At 37.6% G+C, this 24055-nt stretch overlaps 1 protein-coding gene across 1 annotated transcript in view; it reads right to left on the bottom strand.

Moving 5' to 3' along the window:
• LOC139722921 (MAM and LDL-receptor class A domain-containing protein 1-like) overlaps nt 1-24055 on the bottom strand; it is a 53524-nt gene that overhangs the window by 13440 nt on the left and 16029 nt on the right. The window contains exons 6-13 of the mRNA XM_071634203.1: nt 23602-23751; nt 21669-21901; nt 19445-19565; nt 13082-13231; nt 11194-11426; nt 6993-7113; nt 5295-5444; nt 3362-3594 (exon numbers count right to left, since the gene is read on the bottom strand). Coding sequence (XP_071490304.1) covers nt 3362-3594; nt 5295-5444; nt 6993-7113; nt 11194-11426; nt 13082-13231; nt 19445-19565; nt 21669-21901; nt 23602-23751 — 1391 coding nt within the window. The remainder of the gene's footprint in view (nt 1-3361; nt 3595-5294; nt 5445-6992; nt 7114-11193; nt 11427-13081; nt 13232-19444; nt 19566-21668; nt 21902-23601; nt 23752-24055) is intronic.

Raw genomic sequence — 24055 nt, 5'->3', positions numbered from 1 at the left:
TACTACCTGGGGGTGTGTCACGATGTGACTGAGAGTGCGAGTATGGAATGTGTGAGATTCCTTTGTTCAGGGAAACCATCAGGTGGGAAATGGGGACAGCAGGCGTAAACAGCATAGAAAGTTAGAATCGGGCAAGCCAGGTGGAGAGAAGTGGTTAGGGAGAAAGGACAGTGTGGAAGAAAGAGGGAGGCTCAGTGGAGTCAGGGTAGAATGGCTAATGTAGAAAGGGAGAGTTGGTAGGAGAGAATAGGTATTTAGTTAGGGGGAGATAGTTGGGATAGATAGGTTTAAAGCCAAAAGGAGGAATTAGTTGGAAAGAAAAGGGACATGTAATAAAAAGGGGAAAGTTAGTTGGAACCAGTTTAAGCACAGTAGAGGGTGGAGTTATATTAGAGGCGACAAGGAAAGTAAATTTGGAGGGAAAAATCAGTTGGATCTGAACATCTGTCAGAGCAAGACATGCTCTTCTAACTCACTGGTGATAGGAGTAGAGAGGTAGCTGATCGGCCTACAACGCAGCGCTGCATTTCAGGCAGGAGAGTCATGGCACAGCAGCCCCACGCATTAGGGCAGGGCACGCGCAAGACATGCTGCAGGCACTGACAACAGCTGAAGTCTCCTCCTCACCATTACTTCAGGGTCTGAACACCAAATCAGACGTAAGTAGTTTTGTAGCTGTATTAATTTGTTTTTGCAATATTCGGAGTTCGTCATTATTGTTATATATATATATATATATATATATATATATATATATTTTTGTATATAGAGATTTATGTTATGTTCGCTGGTTCACTATTATATGTGACCCTGCACCTCAAAACAAACAAAAAGTCGCCAGACATGAATGTTTAGTTAAGACCATATTCTGAAAGAGCAGACTTTAAACTTTAAAATGATGTATAACTTAAATCAAATGGACTCTCCTAACCTATCTAAATATTGGAAAGAAAGCAAAAACACAGGAAAAGTGTGAACTGAGAAAAGAGGCTCTGAAGTACAGTATCTATTCAAGCGCTTAATCTTTACCAAACCGTGCTGGCTGTGTGATGAATGGGACAAAAAACAGGAAGTAAACCACCAGAGTAACAACAATGAAGGGGTTATCAGATTAAACTGAAATTAAGCATGCCTCATTAACACATTCCGTCCATAATCAATGCCAACTTTCAAAGCAGTAGCATTATCCTGTCAAAAGTTATTAGAGTTGAAAGTGAAGATTGTGGACAAGGTTTTTCAGAAATGAAAAAGGGATTCTAACGACACTCCTAATCACACTATTCTACCAAAAATGTTCGAGATAAACTGCTAAAAAACACACTTTCCTGTCTGTTTATGGTACCAAATTTTAGCACAATATAAAAGAAGACCCGCTCTTTCAGAAAATATGAAAAAGTCAAGTTCGGCTAGGTTGACCCATTTCACTTATTTTCAGTCCTCACGCAAAATCAGTGTGTGCGACTTTATGTTCGTTTTGAGGTGCACGGTCACATAATGGTAAAGTAAAGATTATGTTGTATGTCAGATTGGATAACAAGGTTGTATAATGATGAAATAGGATTTGTTTTAGTTTGGCAAGAAGGCAGGCCAAGTCAGCAGGTGAATGTTATAGGTGGAATGTTTAAATTTACAGCGATATTTGTGGATACAGTATATTTTGTTTTTCTATGGTTGTATCAGGAAAATACAATCCAGGTTTTGTTGTTCATAATTAAAGTGAATGAGGTTAGAAGTTTGTTAAGTGATAAGTTAAAATGTAATTTTGGTTGCTGAAGGATTTAAAGGTTAGTTATAATGAGAAAGGGATATATGTTAAGAGAACACAGTTCAGCTGGTTTTTGATTGAGATAGTTTATATGAGATGATTTGTCATGTTTATATGTTAAGTGAGTTATGAGTATATACATGGCGATGGTTTATTTCTGTAGTATGTATATATAGGTCTGTTTGTCATGGTGGAAGTATACAGGAGCATTATTGGTTAAGTATAAGGAAATATTGAACTGTGGTTCATGTTTGAGATTACCCTGTGAATATATAATGTTATGAGAGGTGGTTATAATATCCCCATATAGATCGACACTGACGAGCTGGGCTCGACGTCATCGCTAATACGCTCGACGGAATCCTCACTACATCGACGGAATCATCGTTATCTCGACGGAACCATCGTTACCTCGACGGCATAGCAAATACGCTCGGCGGAATCACCGTCAGGTAACTCAACGGCATCATATTGACGGCATCACCATTAGCTCAACGGCATCTCGGTTAGCGTGAGGGCAATTCCCGCTACCCTGACAGAATTCCCGTACCATGGTAGTCCTCCGGTGCAAGCGGTGGCATCTCGGTCGACACGACGACAACTCCCGCCAGCCGGACGACATCCTCGACATCGCGATTATCCAGGCAACTTCTGCATTACCGCACAGACTAGTTCACCCCCCCCCCCCCATTCCCGTCGGACAGTATACATAGAAACCACACGTGCGCACAGTAAAGTATTGAACCACAGGTATTTTATTCAACCCGGGTCTAGGATGTGTTTATAAGATTAATTTAGGATGTGTTTACATGAGGAAAGGATTTATTAGCATATTATATTATATTATTGGATTGCTCCTGAACGTTTCTATAATTTCTTTGGTGTAAATACGAACGCAGATGTAATAGGTTTTTTTTGTGGGAAAGTATTGTAAAAATATATTTTTTTTGTTCATGAAGTTTTGTTGGAAAAATAAATAGCATAAGAGCTGCATTTTTTGTTCAGTAAACTCACGAAGTGTTGAAGTGTATTAATTACAGTGTATCTCATAGCAGAACCAGACTTATCGTCAGTCGTAGATAAATACAGATCTTAGAGCTGATCTTAGAGCTTAGAGCTTCATGGAGGTCCCATCTACCACCCTGTGTGGTCAAACCTTTTCTGCGGGGTTGGTTGAACGAACTCCTTAAGTAAGCCCCCTACAGGAATTAGCGCCTTGACTATATGTCATGAGACCTTCAAGCATCGCAAGCGCTAAAATATATCAACAAATTTTCGCTGGTTCCTCTAAATTAACAGTTCATTGTTTCTCTTTCTGTTGATTGAAGGGCTTCACAAAGGACAATGTTCTTCAATGACAAATTAAATACATCAAAGCCATTTAAGAATGTATCTAGGACATTGGCCTACATCCATATCTTGTACAAAACATCAAAGTATTCAATCCGTGTTGGTGCTCATTGTTTTCACATGTTTGGTTATTACCAGATGAAAGTTTGTCTTCAACTTAATTGAAAACGTAATATTTCTCATAAAATTTGCTTTCATTTCAAATAAAGCAGAACAAAAATAAAATGTTTAACATCAAAACCTTACCTGTTCTACCCTCCAGTGGTTTCTCCTGTCCCCACTGAGTGACAATAAGATGTCATTCGCATTTGGCCATTTTGTCTCTGACTTGTAGACATTCAGGGAGTTGATAGTGATGCCGTACATATGATACCAAAATGTCAGGCACAAGGGCCCCTCACCCTGGTACTCGGGGCTCCATAGGCGTGCGAAATCCCCATAGCTACGGGAGTTTGTCTCTATATACACGTAATATCCGGCTGTGGGAGGGAGAAAATATACCATGTAAATGATATAAGGCTTTAAATCAAGATCAAGAACTGAGCGTACAAACATGTTTTCAATTCATTTACAGGGAAGACTATAACAGCAAGCTTGGCTTAAGATGTAAACGTATTCTTTTTCTTGGATTTATAAGTGGTAAGCGAGGACGTGGTTGGGTGATAATTCACCTCCTTCAGCACAGCTAAAAGCCGACAATCACTCAATGAATGCAAAATGTGTCAATGTGGAAATACGGCAGTGAAATTCGTCATTACTGCAACGAAAGTGTCGTCAATGAAAGAGGTATGGACAATAGACGGAAAAAAAAGTCATGCAGCAGTTACTCAATTATTCAATTTGATGGAAATCTGGAGTGGAGTTAGGGTTAGGGTTAGCCATTTCAACAGCCATTGATGGGTAAAGTGTGTGACTCATATATCATGGTGACAGAAAGTAAACTCAAGCTTAAACTCCTTCTTTTAAATATGATTGATAATACTAGTACATTTCATGTTGGGATCAATTCCTATCAATTCCTGATAATTGATATCCATTCACTTCATTCGCGTATCAATTTTCTCATAATGGCAAGGGGGGGGGGGGGTACCTGACTTTGATTTCTTCCCAAAAAAAAGTGACGACCCTGCTTTATAAGCGAAAAGTTAGTGTTCAATTTTTATAGGATATCAGTAAAAATTTCCTTTCTAAAGGTACGGCAGAATGGTGACATAGTCTTCTAAATTAAACTAGCGGCAGTAGGAACCTCTGAAAATGATTATTCTCACTACAAGGAGATCGTATCCTTCATTACATCTTCCTACCTTTTGTGACAGACGTTATTGAAACAAAAAAGTATTACAAATGTATTGTTCTATATAAATTTTTGTTTGGTGATCGGACAAAAAGGCAATCAAGTGACGAGTGTAGTGAGGATCGAATTCGCCAGTTTTGTCAGCGGTGACGTCACGTCGACAAAATAATTCCAGAATTTGACTTGTTGCCGACAAGACTGCGGGAAATACAGGACATTTATGTAGACAGTAAAGTATAATAAATATTGAATCGTCTTGTGTTGCGTATAACACCTGATAGTCCCTCCAAGGAGATACTTTCCTTTTGAGATTACATTAAATTTCCTCTCAGCCCTGTGCACTTCGGAGAAAAAAAAAATGAACTCTCGAGGAAAATTTAAGTTCCGCGAAAATGTTAAGCTCGCATTACACCTATAAAACACATAAAAGGCAATATCTCTATCAAGTTATCAATCCCTTAATGCGGATGTCTCATATTACTCAATGTTTTCACAAGGGAAATACCTTCCGGCTGAATAATGAATCATTAAGTTTGCAATTTGTTCGGTATCTTCTCGCATTGATTTGATTGCTCTTAACCCACTTCCACTTTTCACAAACGCAACATTATTATTTCTTGTAGTTATCTTTAATCTACAAGAAATTGTCACTCCTTTACATCAGTATTCTGATAGAAGGTAGAAAAGAGGTCAGGACTATAAGAGAGCGTATTCAGATACTGTAATAGTTACTGTAATAGTAATGATAGCGCTAATAATGATAGAAGTATGGATACAATTAGAAATTGCAACAGGGAAGTTCACAAGTCAGTTGTAAATCTCCTTCTCCCCAAAACAGTATAAAGGATCATACAATGAAGGAAAAGGCAAAACCAAGGTGCTTACAGCCGGTTGTGTGGTCCCCATCTGGTCCGGTGGAATACGAGCTGGTACGTCCGCTGTTACGGGTCCAGTCAAAGTCATCGCCGTATGCCTGCTCCCATTCACACAGACCGGATTCAAAGTCACAATCAATGTCTTCGGCCACTGGTGTAACTTTAAAATGATATAGAAAGATGCACAGAGTGATGATAATGTGTCGGTGAGGCTCAAAATGACATGTTAAAAAAATCTTTGCTGTTCGATGTGCCAGAAGAGAATTCGAGCTCTGTCGGGTTCAAATGAGAACGACCTTTCCGTTTTATTTGCTGATAATGTCTGCGTGTGTGTGTGCGTGTGTGTGTGTGTGTTTGTGTGTGTTTGTGTGCGTATGTATGTGTAAGTGTGTGTGTGTGCGTGTGTTGGGGTTCTCCCTTGGGAGGGGTTTCCAGCGGCGGGATCCTTCTATTATAAAGTTCAATTTGTTGGTACAGTTTTTTGTTCCCCGAAACGGCTTCAACAGCAGCTAGTTCAACGATGATAATGATAATGATAATGATCTGGCTTTTCAAGGCAAAAATTCAATTTTGAACATTTTTCGATTTCAACTAAAATACAGCAAGAGAATGTACGGAAAACCATTTTTTTTTAAATTTATGATTTGAGAACATTGCCAATCTTGCCCTATTCAAACATTTTGTCTTACTTGTTTTAAAGGTTGACAATCAAAGAGGAGGAGAATCAGCATATTTTCGATGTGACATGATGCATTTCGTCAATTTCTTAGAGACCATTATTTTATTTATACAACTTGTCTTTACGAGGCGATTAAGGGCAAAGTAGCCTGTTGCCATTTGAAGGACGTCCGTAGAGCAATAGGATTATTTTTTTGGAACTTGAAAGTAAACCGTTTGCTTTTTAATTCCTCCTTACGTCTGTATCAACTACTGTAATATTTGCATTTATACCCGCAGCATGTTATTTCTATCCTATTTAAGCTTTCAATAGTTTTACAATACAGTCACACACTTTGTCCGATTTCTGTTTTGAATGATTGCTGACATAGAATTTTTCATAGCTCGCAAGAAGGAACTAAATAATTTCTTACTGTGACTAAAGTTGATTCAAGTTCGACTTTTATTCAATTGAATAAATCAATGAAGATCAGTTTTGAAGAAACACAAGGTTGCTATTAGGTCATTTAGTTATGTATTACCAGTTGGATTCACAAAGAGAATACTTGAACTTCTCGGGAGTACTTAAAAGCAAAAAAGCAAAACAAAACAAAACAAAAACAAGAAAAACTATACTTCTTCGAAAATGAACGAAGGAAATATGAAATGTGAGCTCTAATTCTTTGTACTGAGCCAGGTGAGCAATCTATAGGGCTCCAATTCAAAGTCGATGAAAAAAAGATTTGGTGAAATTCATCTCGGATTCAATAACTCCATTCGATTATTCTTCATTCTTTTCTTTTTTTCATACAAAATCAGAAAATATGAAATGAAATGAAAAAGAACACTGCCGATGTGAAATATTATGAACACATACAATAATACAATATCACATATTAGAATGCGTTTCAATCTTTAGTTGACATTGATTGTAAGTTGAAAAAAAAAAGAAGAAGAAATGGCAATCCTCTCATGCGAAATTCTTCTGTAAGCCATTCGAACCATTACAATAAACACTGAAATTTTGCGATATGTAGATGGGTCCATTTACCTCGTTGGCAGATTCCCTGGGAAATGGAAATGTCATCAAAGGCGATATCACCTGTGTAGCTATTCCCACTCACACCTTCCATGGTGATGTAAAATGACGTGTTGTAGCCGTAGAAATTGATCTGGAATATTGAATGTTTTGCAAGGAATTAAAAACTATCGGCTTAAAGGTAGTCGAATGCATTCGCTGACGAATCAAAAATTGTCTAATTGATTTATTTATTCATCTCCAACAAAATAATGAGGAATACAATGAAATTTTCACGTTTACCAATAGCGTCACAAAATCAGTACAACCATGTAGTTAACATAATAACATGCAATGAAGACACAGGTAAATTATCAATAGAGATGGTAAACTCAAAAACAAACTTTTTGAAAATTGAAGAGACTGCTAAAAAGCAGAGCTTGTAGCATGCAATCCCCTCAAAAAAAGGGGGGGAGTTAAATTACACAAAGGAATGGACAATTTACCTAAGAGATAGAAAAAAAGACAGAGCAGTATACACATACAAGCACACACAAGGACCCACATTGACAATTACGTGGAAGTTTTCTTGTAAGGAAGGTGTCGATGTATAGACCTTCAACTTTTCCAGTGGCTCAAGAGTTAGTGATGTTTCTCTGCTTACACACGACGCAGTAAATTGGAATGAACATAAGGTTTAAGTGATGGAGGCTGTGTACAACTCACAGTTTATCACGAGGAAATTTAACATTTTCCTGAGATGTCGAGAAGTGAAAGAAATAATGTCTGTACTTAAAGGACACATCCAACTTCATATACATAAGGATTGAAAGAATGCAGCAATATTAGTAGAACACATCTGTGAAAGTTTGAGGAAAATTAGACAATCCGTTCAAAAGTTATGACTAATTTAAGTATCTGCGCAGTCACTGCTGGAAGAGAAGACTACTACAGCAGGCGCGCCGGAAGCAGTTTTGGATTGGGGGGGGGGGGGGGGGGGGCAAACATTGGAGGGGGCTCAAGATTAGACCATGCATATGTTACACAATATACACATACACACACACACACACACACACACACGCACACATCTATTATATATATATATATATATATATATATATATATATAATTATATATATATATGTGTGTGTGTGTATGTGTGTGTGTGTATGTGTGTGTGTGTATGTGTGTGTGTGTGTGTGTGTGTGTGTGTGTAAAGTGGCGTACGGTGGGTCGAAACATGGGGGGAACCATAAAGTAATTTTGACGGTCTGTATGCTTGTGCGTGTGTGCGTGAGCAATTATGGGACTACAATACATTACGGAATGTGATACATTCAACAACGCAGTCATTGAGGCACATTGTAAGTTTTCCTTACATGGATTATGGAATGACGGTGTGAAACGATCGACAAATTATATACTGTCAGCAACATAAGGTGAATGGCATAACAATAAAATGCGAGCGAGCGAAGCGAGCGAGCTTGAAAATTTTGATATTCTACAGTTCCAAAACTGGAGTTTTAATTGTAGCTATTATATTTCGCTTTGGAAATAAATGGGGGCGCATCGGGCGCAACTGCTGGCAATTATTGGCAGCAACAGTAGGAGAATGGCATAACGATTCAATGCGAGCAAGCGAAGCGAGCGAGCTTGAAAATTTTGACATGTTACAGTCCCCAAACTCCCGTTTGTAACTATACCTTTCGCTTTGGAAATTAAGGGGGGGAGGGGGCATCGGGCGCAACTGCTGGCAATTACTGGCAGCAACATTAGGAGAGTGGCATAATGATTCAATGCGAGCGAGCGAAGCGAGCGAGCTTGAAAATTTTGACATTTTACAGTCCCCAAACTCCCGTTTGTAGCTATATTTATCTTTCGCTTTGGAAATTAAGGGGTGGGGGCATCGGGCGCAACTACTCGCAATTACTGTCAGCAACATTAGGAGAATGGCATAACGATTCAATGCGAGCGAACGAAGCGAGCGAGCTTGAAAATGTTGACATTCTAGAGTCCAACAACTGCCGTCGTAGCTATGTTTTTTGCTTTAGAAATTAAGGGGGAGACGCACCGGGCTCAACTGCTGGATGCGAGCGAGCGAAGCGAGCGAGCTTGAAAATTTTGACATTTTACAGTCCAAAAGCTGCCGTTTGTAGCCATATTTTTTCTCTTTTATTCATATATATACATATTTATTGGGGGGGGGGCAAAATGCGTTTTGCCCCCCTACTTTTTGGATTGGGGGCGGCCGCCCCCCCCCCCCCCCCCCACTTCCGGCGCCTATGTACTACAGTGTATGATGTCACATGCGTACAACTATATAAAGCAAATAAAAAGAGAATTTCACAAAACTTTACTTTTTGAATAACGTGCACTTTTCTTCCACTTGTTACTGATGTATGTTAAGGGTAAGATTATTTCCCCTGCCTTCTGAAAGAGAGAAGTCAAGTGTTCTTTTGTTATGCGAGAAAAATGGAAATTATTTTGTTGAATTTTCTTCATTCTTTCTTTATATCGTTGTACTCATGTGACATCACAAGCTATAGTAGTCTTTTCATCCAGCCGTGACTGAGCAGAAACTTCAAAATTTAAACTTTTAAATGGATTGTCCGATTTTGCTCAAACTCTCACTGATGTGTTCTACTAATATTGCTGCATTCACTCAACCCACATGTCTATGATGGTGAACTTGTCCTTTAAAATAGTGCAGTTAAGATATGTAGTTTAAACATGCATTCTGTTTTAATCTCGACCTGTCTCTCTCCTTCTCTCTCGTTCAATCTCTCTCTTTCTCTCTCTCCCTCTCTCTATTTCTCTCTCATTCTCGCTCTCTATCTATTTATCTCGGTACAAGTGCTCTGGAGGGTTTATGTGAAGAAACAGCATGCACTCTATACCTTAATTAAGATTGACTGTTCGTTACAGTAGGGCTTGTCTGATACACAAAGTGATTACAAATCACACTGCTTTGTATGTACCTTTTTTGTCTTTCACAATTTTAGTGAATGTTTGTTTGAGGAAATAGCAATAATTGATATCAATTCAGCAATCACACATACCTACTATTCATTACCATGGTGATTAAAAGGAGGGACTCAGACCCATCAACTCCATGTAAGACATACACCCCTTCATTTCATTCTTAAATATTTTAAGTTCAGGCGCGGTTTGGGTTAGACGAATTGAAATCGGCTATATTACAGTTTGGAAAAAGATGAACTAAAGACTAACTGGTCTGTATATTTCTCTTTCCAACACAAGTCATGGAATAATAGGTTTTATGCCATACATATGCATATTGATTTGTATTGATTCACGATATGCTCAAAATCACTTTTGCGGGGAAACGAATAGGCCTATTTAGAAAAATTCCATGCATTCTTAGATTTCTTCAGGTTACTTAGAAACGCCCAAAAATAAAAACCTTCCGAACCAAGATTCTGATTGAGATCTATATTATGCTAATCATTGCTGAAGTACTAATATGATTAACAAAAGATATTGAAATGCGCCCACAACGACACCAAGCATAACTTGATGTTCCCTTGCTGTTTGTTATAGTCACATTAATATCAGAGAAACAAGCAAGTTATGCATGCGAACTCGAGGGGTAGGTGGTTCCCATGTCTTTCCTTAAACATATCATAACTTTAGCAATGATCGATAGATGAGGTCACAATTAGAATCTTGGTTTTGAAGGGATATTTTGTGGGCATATCCAAGTAATCTGAGGTAAAATAGAAGAAAAATCATCTAAAAATATATGGATTGTTTTTAGATATTCGCTTAACAGCCAAAAAAAAAGTGATAATGAGGTTATCATGAATTAGCACAAATCAACAAGCATTTGTATGTCATGAAACCTTTAAGCATCGCAAGCACTAAAATATATCAACAAATTGTCGCTGGTTCCTCTAAATGAACAGTTTATTGTTTCTCTTTCTGTTGATTGAAGGGCTTCACTGAGGACAATGTTCTTCAATGACAAATTAAATACAATGTACATCGAAGCCGTTTATAAATGTATTTAGGACATTGGCCTATACCCATATCTTGTACAATACATCAAAGTATTCAATCCGTGTTGGTGCTCATTGTTTTCACATGTTCGGTTAGTACCAGATCGAAGTTTGTCTTCGAGTTATTTGTAAACGTAATATTTCTCATAAAATTTTACTTTCATGTCAAATGAAGCAGAACAAAAATAAAATGTTTAACAACAAAACCTTGCCTGTTCTACCCTCCAATGGTTTCTCCTGTCCCCACTGAGTGACAATAAGATGTCATTCGCATTTGGCCATTTTGTCTCTGACTTGTAGACATTCAGGGAGTTGATAGTGACGCCATACATATGATACCAAAATGTCAGGCACAAGGGCCCGTCACCCTGGTACTCGGGGCTCCACAGGCGTGCGAAATCCCCATATTCTCGAGAGTCTGTCTCTATATACACGTAATATCCGACTGCAAGAGGAGAAAAATGTATAATGTAAAAGGCTTTAAAGCAAGATCAAGAATCAAAGGCACAACAACTGAGCGTACAAACATGTATTGTATTCATTTACAGAGAAAACTTTAACAGCAAGCTTTGTTTAAGATGTACGTAATCTTTTTCTTGGATTTATAAGTGGTAAGCGAGGACGTGGTTGAGTGATAATTCACTTCCTTCAGCACATCTAAAAGCCGACAATCACTCAATGAATGCAAAATGTATCAATGTGGAAATACGGCAGTGAAATTCGTCATTACTGCAACGAAATGGTCGTCAATGAAAGAGGTATGGACAATAGACGGAAAAAGTCATGCAGCGGTTACTCAATTATTCAATTTGATGGAAATCTGGAGTGGAGTTAAGGTTAGGGTTAGCCATTTCGACAGTCATTGATGGGTAGTGTGTGACCAATATCATGGTGAAAGAAGGTAAACTCAAGCTCAAATTCCTTCCTTTAAATGTTATTGACCTACATTTCATGCGGGGATTTGTCCTAATAATTGATATCCATTCACTTCATTCGCATTCGTATCAATCTTATCATAATGGCAGGAGGGGGGGGGGGTATCTGACTTTTGTTTAGTCCAAAAAAAAAATGACGACACTGCTTTATAAGCGAAAAGTTAGTGTTCGATCTTTATAGGATAGCAGTAGAATTTTCTTTCTAAAGGTACGGCAGAATGGTGATATGATCTTCAAAATTAAACTAGCGGCAGGAGGAACCCGTTAAAATGATTATCCTCACTACGAGGAGATCGTATCCATCATGACATCTCTCCTTTTGTGACAGACATTATTGAAACAAAATGTATTGTTCTATATGACATTTTTTGGCTGGTGATTGGACAAAAAGGCAATCAAGTGACAAGCGCAGTGAGGATCGAATTCGCCAGTTTTGTCTGCGGTGACGTCACGTCGACAAAATAGTTCCAGAATTTGACTTGCTGCGAACAAGACTGAATGAAATAAAGGACATTTATGTAGACTATGAAATATTAAAAAAAAATATTGAATCGTCTAATGTTGCGTATAACATTTGATAGTCTCTCTAAGGAGATACTTTCCTTTTGAGACGACATTTCTTCTCGGCCCTGTGCACTTTGTGAAAAAAAAAACTCTTGAGGAAAATTTAAGTGCCGCGAAAATGTTCAGCTTATAACACACCTGTAAAAGGCAATATGTCCATCATGTTATCAATCCCTAATGCGGATGTCTAATATTACTCCATGTTTACACAAGGGAAATACCTTCCGGCTGAATAATGAATCATTAAGTTTGCAATTTGTTCGGTATATTCTCGCATTGATTTGATTGCTCTTAACCCATTTCCACTTTTCACAACCGCAACATTATCATTTCTTGCAATTATCTTTAATCTACAAGAAATTGTCACTCCTTTACATCAGTATTCTGATAGAAGGTAGAAAAGAGGTCAGGACTATAAGAGAGCGTATTCAGATACTGTAATAGCTACTGTAATAGTAATGATAGCGCTAATAATGATAGAAGTATGGATACAATTAGAAATTGCAACAGGGAAGTTCACAAGTCAGTTGTAAATCTCCTTCTCCCCAAAACAGTATAAAGGATCATACAATGAAGGAAAAGGCAAAACCAAGGTGCTTACAGCCGGTTGTGTGGTCCCCATCTGGTCCGGTGGAATACGAGCTGGTACGTCCGCTGTTACGGGTCCAGTCAAAGTCATCGCCGTATGCCTGCTCCCATTCACACAGACCGGATTCAAAGTCACAATCAATGTCTTCGGCCACTGGTATAACTGAAAGATAATAATAGAAAGATGCACATAGTGAGGATAATGTGTCAAAGCTCAAAATGAAATGTTGCAAGAAATCGTTGCTGTTCGATGTGACAGAAGAGAATTCGAGCTCTGTCGGGTTCAAATGAGAACTACCTTTCCGTTTTATTTACTGACAATGTCTGTGTGTGTGTGTGTTTGTGTGTGTGTGCGTATGTGTGTGTGAGTGTGTGTGTGTGTTATATCAATGTTCAAATGAATATTTGTCGGCTGAGTTTTGATTGTTCAAGTATATGTGTACAGACTTTGATTACATTGAAGATAATCGATTTTTTTTTCTGCCGCCTTATATCAACTTAAAATCCAAAAATTTCTTCAATTTGAAGACTTACCAATTAAGTTGAAGTATTGAAAACATGCTTCGGGTAACGTTTGGTTCTGCCAATAGTCCCTTTCTGTTCGAATTGATGACTGAATGTGACTCGGTCGAGAGGACCTTGGGAGAGCTACATACACTGAATACTACAGCCAGTGCATGCGAACACATCACACCGCACAAATTTAAAATCCACGAACGGATAAGATGTTTGTGTGAAAGTGGATGAAAGTGGGTGTGTGTTCTGTTGTGTGTGTGGTAGTGTGAAATTGAAGTGGTGTGTGGGATACCGTCTTTTTTCTTGGTGTACAGTTCAGAAGTCTGGATGTAGTAGATCTGAGTTATTTGCTCTGATTTATCAATATTATGTAGGTAAGATTTTCCCGTTCGGTTACGTAGATACCGTATATCATACATCATGGCGGGTCTGAATTTAATTTCATTTAATGTGAGGGGAGTACGGATTAAGTAAAGAGAAAGATGATTTTTGATTGGGTTAGAATGAGAAAGGGGGTATAGTTATGTTACAGAAAACGTACAGTACCCCTGATATTGAGGAAGAGTGGGAAGGAGAATGGAGAGGACGTATCATTTTTAGTCATGGGTCAAATCATAGCAGGGGAGTAATGATTTTGTTATCCTCCCCAGGATTGAATTTTAAGATTGATCAGGTTATGAAAGATGATGAAGGGCGTTTTGTGGTTTTAAAAGGGGATTCGCTAGGTTACAAACTGCTTTTGGGAAATGTTTATTTCCCAACAAGGGATAGGGTGCATAGACAAATTGATTTTCTTGTGAATTTTAATGATTGTTTGTCCAATTTATATTCTATGAATTATTCGTCAATTTTGGGGGTGGAGATTTTAATGTAGTAATTAATAAAGATTTGGATTATATGGGTGTAAGTACTAATTTGAGAATGAGTGGTAGTAAAGAATTAGAGGGTTTTTTAAGACAATGAATTTGATTGATATATGGCGGAAACGGAACCCAGTGTTAAAGCGATTTACTTTTAGGCAAATCGCTCCGCTGGTTCAAAGTCGCTTAGACTAATGGTTTATATAAAAGGATTTGAGAAATTCAGGAAGAACATGTGAGGTTATATCATCAGTAGTACCTGATCATTCTGGGATTTTTTACAATTGAAATCTATTTGACATAATGAAAGTTATGGGAATTCCTCTTGGAAATTTAATAATAGTTTGTGTTTTGATAAGGAATTTGTACAGGGAATGAGTGAAGAAACAAAAAGTATTAAATTACAGTGGTTGACGGATTTTGATACTAAATCTTCTTTCTGGGATTCTTTAAAGATGAAAATGAGAAAATTTGCAATGAAATTTTCGAAGAAAAAATCAAAGGAGAGAAGATTAAGTATACAGCAATTGGAATATGAAATAGATATTTTGGAGAAAGATCTTCAGTCGTGTCCTGATAGTGGTGGAATTTTAAAAGATATAGAGAGTAAAAAAAAACGGAATTGAAGAATTGTATAATGTGTATACGGATGGATTAAAAGTCAGGTCAAGAGTGGTTTGGTATGAAGAGGGTGAACAGAATCAAGGGTATTTTGAGTTGCTCAGGTCAAATAAACAGAAAACGGTTATACGGGAAATGTGCGATGATAAGGGAGATGTGATTAAAGAGAAGGATGTAATACTAGCGATTGATAAGAAATTTTTATAGAAATCTTTATTCAGAAAATGAATTAGTGTGTGATGATTTCAGAGAAAGTGTATTTTGGAAAGATATTCCCCAATTAAGTGATGAAAGTACTCTCTAAAAAAATCGAGTGAAAATATTCACTCTTAAAAGAGTGAATACAAAAAAGAGTGAATTTCGAGTGAAATTGGAGTGAATTTTGAGTGAAAATGTTCATTTTCACTCCGGTTAGGGTGTGACGTCAGGGATCACTCCAAAATCTTCGAGTGATCCCTGACGTCACTCTCAAATGAGTGAAAATGAGCATTTTCACTCAAAATTCACTCCAATTTCACTCGAAATTCACTCTTATTTGTATTCACTCTTTTTAGAGTGAAAATTTTCACTCGATTTTTTTTTTTAGAGTGTAAGGGTTTTTGTGAAGGAAAAATTATTAAAGAAGAATGTTGGGAGTGTTTAAAAAGTATGAAATTGAATAAATCACCTGGGAATGATGGATTTACAGTAGAATTTTATCTTACATTTTGGTCGCAAATAGGAAGTTTATTGGTTGAAGTTTTTAATGAAGCTTTTGAGAAAGGTTGTTTAGCAACGTCTCAAAAACAAGGCGTAATAACACTGATTGAAAAAGATGGCAAAGATCCATTATTTATAAAGAATTATAGACCGATTACTTTGTTGAACACGGACTATAAGATGCTTTCTAAGATAATGGCCAAGCGAATAAAGGGAGTCTTACATGGAAGAGCTTAAGTATTGTTTTGTTTTGTTTTTCTTTTTGAGTACAGTGTAGATATCAGTGGTGAAGGCAATAATGTGTTAATATTATATGACCTATATAGATATCAATGTGTGATTGGTCAAAATGCAGTCACGTGACCATTGTCACAAGGATGAGAAGCGTTATATTTTCATAACATGACGTAAATTACGTACAACCATGGAATATAACAGCGACTACATTAAACAAATGCGTTATATCAGGAGGGGTGACGTCATCAAAAACCAATTGTTATGATGCGCGCAACATACACAGAGACGCTTTGCACACACACGAATGCAATCGTCGTGACCACAGTACACAGCAGCACACTACTGTAAAGCGTTAGCGGTAGACAACACTTCATGCACAGCATGATACACGCGCTACAAGCGAGAACTGCGAAATTGCAACAGATTTGTTTTTGTCAAACTGTGAGCAGTGTTATGGCAGCTTGAGAGAGAAACAAACTGGTGAATGTGTTGGAAGCTATAGAGCCTACTACTACTCCCGTTAATGCTAGACAGTCGTGACAGGGCCAGAAAGCAAAGGATTTCCCATTAGTATTACCACCGCCTGAACTGAGTAAGTTTCTTTGACACCGGTAGTGAGTTCTAGACTATGCTTCTAGCGTTGGACCTGGACCAGGGCCAGGTCCGTAGAGGTAGTCTACAGTTCATGTACCAGTGACTGCAGACAGAAGAGATTAGGCCCTAGACTACATTGTTAGAAAGTTCACATTTTCATACATCACCACAAACACTTTAATACCTCAACAAGCTTGCTTTAGACCAACAGCGGCAGTTACGGTAGTCTTCTACAATTTTTTTTAAAATAATTTTACAACTGTCATTACAAAATCTAGCTCTTAAACGTTACCGCTACGTAAATAGGCCCTCGCTACAGGCCTACGTATGATTGAATAGCGACTGTTCTAGGAATGCTCCTGCACGGTTATATGCCACGATAGTTAGGGCCTAGAACTACGCGAAAGCCATCGTAGTTACGGCTCGGTTTGGCTCGATTGCATACCATTAACAGTGCCGAGCGTTGTAACGCGCGTTCATGAATTTGACTGTGGGTTTGAAAACGGAGAAGTCGTGTTGCTTTATACAGCAGTTTATTTCTTGTACTGTAATGTTAGGTCATATAATATAACAGATATTGACTTTTTTCCTTCGGTAGGAATATAACATTTCATTTCCCTTGGGAAGTTATATTTTTGTCTCGAAATACTATATTTTTCCTCAGCGCTACGCGCTTCGGAAAAATATAATAATCCTCGACAAAAATATAACTTCCCGCGAGGATCTCAAATGTTATATTCCACCTCTGATAAGTCAATATCTGTATATTGGCCGCGTGTGGGGAGGGGTAGAGTTTTTGTTTGGCATAAAGGTTAAAGGATTTTATTAGCAGTTAGGAGTTTGATGAGTTTTGTTTGATGAATTTGAATGTAAATTTGAAGCGTTATTTGGGTGCGGGCGGACGATGCTTTTCTGCGTACGGTCCATTACACGCTTGTATGTTTTACGTATTAATCAACATTTTGAAGTCGTTTTCATTAGGAGGGAAGGTGGTATCGCTTCGGGTGTGTTTGTGTGTGGGGTGTATGTGTGTATGTGTGTTGGTGTTTGGTGTGTGTGGGAGGGGGGTTGGTTTAAGTGAATCGGGGTTGGTGGGGATGGGGATTTGATTTTCAACGAAATGATTGCATTCTAGCTTTGTATAACGTATTTTTGTTGTTTTTTTTATGTGAGTGTGAGTAACGTGATTCAGTATAGTCAAAGAATATAATTATATATATATTTTTGTACATGTCAATACTTTCTCGTGAAGAAATGGTCAGTAGGATTGATTTATAATCGAGTTGTTATGTTGAAGAGAGATGATTGGCAGTAATAAGTTGATGAATGGATTTGTGTTTTGAATGGCATTTGTTCACGGTACACCCAGAATGGGTTGATTTATGAATGATTTGAATGAAATCAATAAGATATCATTGAAAAAAAAAGGTGTGTGTATGCGTGTGTATGTGTATGTGTATGTGTGTGTCTGCTTGTGTTGGGGGTTCTCGATGGGGAGGGGTTTCCAGCGGTGGGATCCTTCTATTATAAAGCTCAATTTGTTGGTACTGGGGTTTTTTTTTTTTCCCGAAACGGCTTCAACAGCAGCTAGTTCAACGATTATAATGATCTGGCATTTCAAGGCAAAATGTCAATTTTGAACATTTTTCGACTTTAACTAAAATACTGCAAAAAATGTATGGAAAACAATCTGTTACTTCTGATGTGAGAACATTGCCAATCTTGCCACAGGCGCTTGTCTTGCCCTGTTCAAACATTTCGTCTCACTTGTTTTAAGGGTTGACAATCAAAGAGGTTGAGAATCGACATCTTTTTGGATGTGACATGATGCATTTCGTCGTGAAAACGTTTGGCGTGAAATCAGTCGTTTCTACTGCACAGTCAAGCTTCGTCAATTTCTTACAGCTCATTATGTTGTTTATACAGCTTGTGTCTACGAGGCGAATAAGGGCAAAGTAGCCTGTGGCCATTCAAAGGACGTCCGTAGAGCTATAGGATTATTTCCGGAACTTCAAATTAAACCGTTCGCTTTTTAATTCCTCCTTGCGTCTGTATCGACTACTGTACTCTTTACATTTATACCCGGAGCATGTCATTTCTATTCTATTCAAGCTTTCAATAGTTTTACATTACAGTCACATACTTTGTCAGATTCCTGTTCTGAATGATTGCTGACATAAAATTTTTCAGCTCGCAAGAAGGAACTAAATAATGTCTTACTGTCACTAAAGTTGATTCAAGTTCGACTTTTATTCAATTGCATAAATCATTGTAGATCAGTTTTGAAAAACACAAGGTTGCTATTAGGCCATTTAGTTATGTATTGTCAATTCGATTCACAAAGAGAATACTTGAACTTCTCGGGAGTACTTGACAGCAAAAAACAAAACAAAAACAGAACAAAACAAAACAAAAACAAGAAAAAAGTCTTTTCTTCGAAAATGAACGGAGGAAATATGAAATGTGTGCCCTAATTCTTTGTACTGAGCCAGGTGAGCAATCCAACGGGCTCCATTTTAATGTCGATGGAAAAAAAAAACTCGATAAAATTCATTTCGGATTCAATGACTCTATTTGATATTCTTAATTCTTTTCTTTTTTTTCGTACAAAATCAGAAACTTTGAAATGAAATGAAACAGAGCACTACTGATGTGAAATATTATGAACACATTACAATAGCACAATATTACTTATTAGAATGCGTTTCAATCTTTAGTTGACATTGATTGGGAAGTTGAAAAAAAAGAAGAAAGGGCAATCCTCTCAGGCTAAATTATTCTGTACTAAAGCCATTCGAACCCCTACAACAAAAGCTGAAATTTTGCGATATGTAGATGGGTCCATTTACCTCGTTGGCAGATTCCCTGGGAAATGGAAATGTCATCAAAGGCGATATCACCTGTGTAGCTATTCCCACTCACACCTTCCATAGTGATGTAAAATGACGTGTTGTTGCCGTAAAAATTGATCTGGAAATTTGGCAAGGAAATTAAAAATTATCGGCTTACAAGGTAGTCGAATGCATTCACTGACGAATCAAAAATTGTCTAATTGATTCATTTCATCTCCAACAAAATAATGAGAAATACAATGAAATGTTCGTGTATACCAATAACGTCACAAAATCAGTACAGCCATGTGGTTAGCAAATAACACGTAATGAAGACACAGGTAAATTATCAATAGAGTTGGTTTAACTCAGAAACAAACTTGTTGGAAATTGAAGAGACTGCTAAAAAGCAGAGTTTGTAGCATGCAATCCCCTAAAAAAAAAAGGAAAGTAAAGTTAAATTACAAAATGGAAAGGATAATTTGCTTAAGAGATAGAAAAAAAAAAAGACAGAGTAGTACACACATACAAGCACACACAAGGACCCACATTGACAATTACGTGGAAGTTCTCTTGTAAGGAAGGTGTCGATGTATAGACCTTCAACTTTTCCAATGGCTCAAGAGTTAGTGATGTTTCTCTGCTTTCACACGACGCAGTAAATAGGAATGAACATAAGATTTAAGTGATGGAGACTGTGTTCAACTCACAGTTTATCACGAGGAAATTTAACATTTTCCTTAGATTTCGAGAAGTGAAAGAAGTGATGTCTGTAACTAAATACAGTTAAGATGTGTAGTTTAAACATGTCTTCTGTTTTAATCTCGCCCTCTCTCTCCCTCCCTCCCTCTCACTCTCTTTCTATCTCTCTCTATCTCTCTCTCTCTCTCTCTCTCTCTCTCTCTATCTATCTATCTTGGTACTAGTGCTCTGGAGGGTTTCTGTGAAGAAACAGCATGTACTCTATACCTTCATTAAGATTGGCTGTTCGTTACAGTAGGCCTTGTTGTTGCCTGATCCACAGAGTGATTACAAATCACACTGCTCTGTATGTACTTTTTTTTTAGTCTTACACAATTTTAGTGAATGTTTGTTTAAGGAAATTGCAATAATTGATTGCAGGTGGTTCCCATGTCTTTTCTGAAACATATCATAACTTTAGCAATGATCGACAGATGAGACCACAACAAGAATCTTGGTTTTGAATGGATTTTCTGTGGGCATATCCAAGTAATCTGAAGTAAAACAGAAAAAAAAAATCATCTAAAAATATTTGGATTGTTTCTAGATATGCATCTAACCGCAAAAAAAAAAAAGAGCTGATGTTAAGGGTATCATGAATTGACACAAATCATGTCCTAAAACCTTTGAGCATCTGTAGGACTAAAATATTTCAACAAATTGTTGCTGGTTCCTCTAAATCAACAATGTATTGTTTCTCTTTCAGTGAAATAAAAAATTCCCCATCTTTGCATTCTTTTAAGCGGAAGTTGAAAAATGTTCTAATAAATCCTCTCTGATATGCTCTTTTTCCATTACCTTTAGCTTTCGTAACCTCAGGGTTCATCATCCATCCATCCACCAATCATTCAATCACTGAATTCATTATTACGTAATGAAGCAGCCATCACAATCATTGCACAGTTGCATGCAGCGTTAACTCTATGAAGCACATTGACCATCCCCTGTTCTATCTCCCTTGTTCAGTATGTAGGCATTTCTCTCAATCTCCCTTTTTCTGTCTTTCCTTCCATTCTTTTCATCTATTCTGTATATCATATATCATATTTGTGACAAGTATCTGTAAATAAGTAACTCGTAAGTTTTAATGAGTGGTTCACAATAAGCTTTGCTTTTTATTGGACCTCTCTATTCTGTTTTTTTTTTCAACTGAAGCATGACTTTGTATGCGCTCTTATCTTTATCGATATCATTTATCTGTCGCAAAGACAAATGTTTTTGTTTATGATGTAATACCTGATTTATCTTGTGTTATGTTTTGTTGGAAAAATGAAGAAGAATGAAAGTAAACGAATTGAATTGAATTTGGGGCATTGGCCTATATCCATATCTTGTACAATGCATTAACATATTCAATCCGAAGTGCTACTCATTGTTTTCGGTTAGTACCAGATCGAAGTTTTTCTTCGAGTTATTTCAAAACGTAGTATTTCTCATAAGATTTTACTTTAATTTAAAATAAAGCAGACCAAAAATAAAATGTTTAACAACAAAAACCTACCTGTTCTACCCTCCAATGGTTTCTCCTGTCCCCACTGAGTGACAATAAGATGTCATTCGCATTTGGCCATTTTGTCTCTGACTTGTAGACATTCAGTGAGTTGATAGTGATGCCGTACATATGATACCAAAATGTCAGGCACAAGGGCCCGTCACCCTGGTACTCGGGGCTCCATAGGCGTGCGAAATCCCCATAGCTACGGGAGTTTGTCTCTATATACACGTAATATCCGGCTGTGGGAGGGAGAAAATATACCATGTAAATGATATAAGGCTTTAAATCAAGATCAAGAACTGAGCGTACAAACATGTTTTCAATTCATTTACAGGGAAGACTATAACAGCAAGCTTGGCTTAAGATGTAAACGTATTCTTTTTCTTGGATTTATAAGTGGTAAGCGAGGACGTGGTTGGGTGATAATTCACCTCCTTCAGCACAGCTAAAAGCCGACAATCACTCAATGAATGCAAAATGTATCAATGTGGAAATACGGCAGTGAAATTCGTCATTACTGCAACGAAAGTGTCGTCAATGAAAGAGGTATGGACAATAGACGGAAAAAAAAGTCATGCAGCAGTTACTCAATTATTCAATTTGATGGAAATCTGGAGTGGAGTTAGGGTTAGGGTTAGCCATTTCAACAGCCATTGATGGGTAAAGTGTGTGACTCATATATCATGGTGACAGAAAGTAAACTCAAGCTTAAACTCCTTCTTTTAAATATGATTGATAATACTAGTACATTTCATGTTGGGATCAATTCCTATCAATTCCTGATAATTGATATCCATTCACTTCATTCGCGTATCAATTTTCTCATAATGGCAAGGGGGGGGGGGGTACCTGACTTTGATTTCTTCCAAAAAAAAAAGTGACGACCCTGCTTTATAAGCGAAAAGTTAGTGTTCAATTTTTATAGGATATCAGTAAAAATTTCCTTTCTAAAGGTACGGCAGAATGGTGACATAGTCTTCTAAATTAAACTAGCGGCAGTAGGAACCTCTGAAAATGATTATTCTCACTACAAGGAGATCGTATCCTTCATTACATCTTCCTACCTTTTGTGACAGACGTTATTGAAACAAAAAAGTATTACAAATGTATTGTTCTATATAAATTTTTGTTTGGTGATCGGACAAAAAGGCAATCAAGTGACGAGTGTAGTGAGGATCGAATTCGCCAGTTTTGTCAGCGGTGACGTCACGTCGACAAAATAATTCCAGAATTTGACTTGCTGCCGACAAGACTGCGGGAAATACAGGACATTTATGTAGACAGTAAAGTATAATAAATATTGAATCGTCTTGTGTTGCGTATAACACCTGATAGTCCCTCCAAGGAGATACTTTCCTTTTGAGATTACATTAAATTTCCTCTCAGCCCTGTGCACTTCGGAGAAAAAAAAAATGAACTCTCGAGGAAAATTTAAGTTCCGCGAAAATGTTAAGCTCGCATTACACCTATAAAACACATAAAAGGCAATATCTCTATCAAGTTATCAATCCCTTAATGCGGATGTCTCATATTACTCAATGTTTTCACAAGGGAAATACCTTCCGGCTGAATAATGAATCATTAAGTTTGCAATTTGTTCGGTATCTTCTCGCATTGATTTGATTGCTCTTAACCCACTTCCACTTTTCACAAACGCAACATTATTATTTCTTGTAGTTATCTTTAATCTACAAGAAATTGTCACTCCTTTACATCAGTATTCTGATAGAAGGTAGAAAAGAGGTCAGGACTATAAGAGAGCGTATTCAGATACTGTAATAGTTACTGTAATAGTAATGATAGCGCTAATAATGATAGAAGTATGGATACAATTAGAAATTGCAACAGGGAAGTTCACAAGTCAGTTGTAAATCTCCTTCTCCCCAAAACAGTATAAAGGATCATACAATGAAGGAAAAGGCAAAACCAAGGTGCTTACAGCCGGTTGTGTGGTCCCCATCTGGTCCGGTGGAATACGAGCTGGTACGTCCGCTGTTACGGGTCCAGTCAAAGTCATCGCCGTATGCCTGCTCCCATTCACACAGACCGGATTCAAAGTCACAATCAATGTCTTCGGCCACTGGTGTAACTTTAAAATGATATAGAAATATGCACAGAGTGATGATAATGTGTCGGTGAGGCTCAAAATGACATGTTAAAAAAATCTTTGCTGTTCGATGTGCCAGAAGAGAATTCGAGCTCTGTCAGGTTCAAATGAGAACGACCTTTCCGTTTTATTTACTGATAATGTCTGCGTGTGTGTGTGCGTGTGTGTGTGTGTGTTTGTGTGTGTTTGTGTGCGTATGTATGTGTAAGTGTGTGTGTGTGCGTGTGTTGGGGTTCTCCCTTGGGAGGGGTTTCCAGCGGCGGGATCCTTCTATTATAAAGTTCAA

This window comes from Diadema antillarum, unplaced genomic scaffold, assembly GCF_040938485.1.
Source record: "Diadema antillarum isolate AM-2024a unplaced genomic scaffold, OU_Dant_1.0 scf00000177, whole genome shotgun sequence".
In the NCBI taxonomy this organism is placed as follows: Eukaryota; Metazoa; Echinodermata; class Echinoidea; order Diadematoida; family Diadematidae; genus Diadema; species Diadema antillarum.
This window is presented reverse-complemented; position numbering and strand designations above follow the sequence as displayed.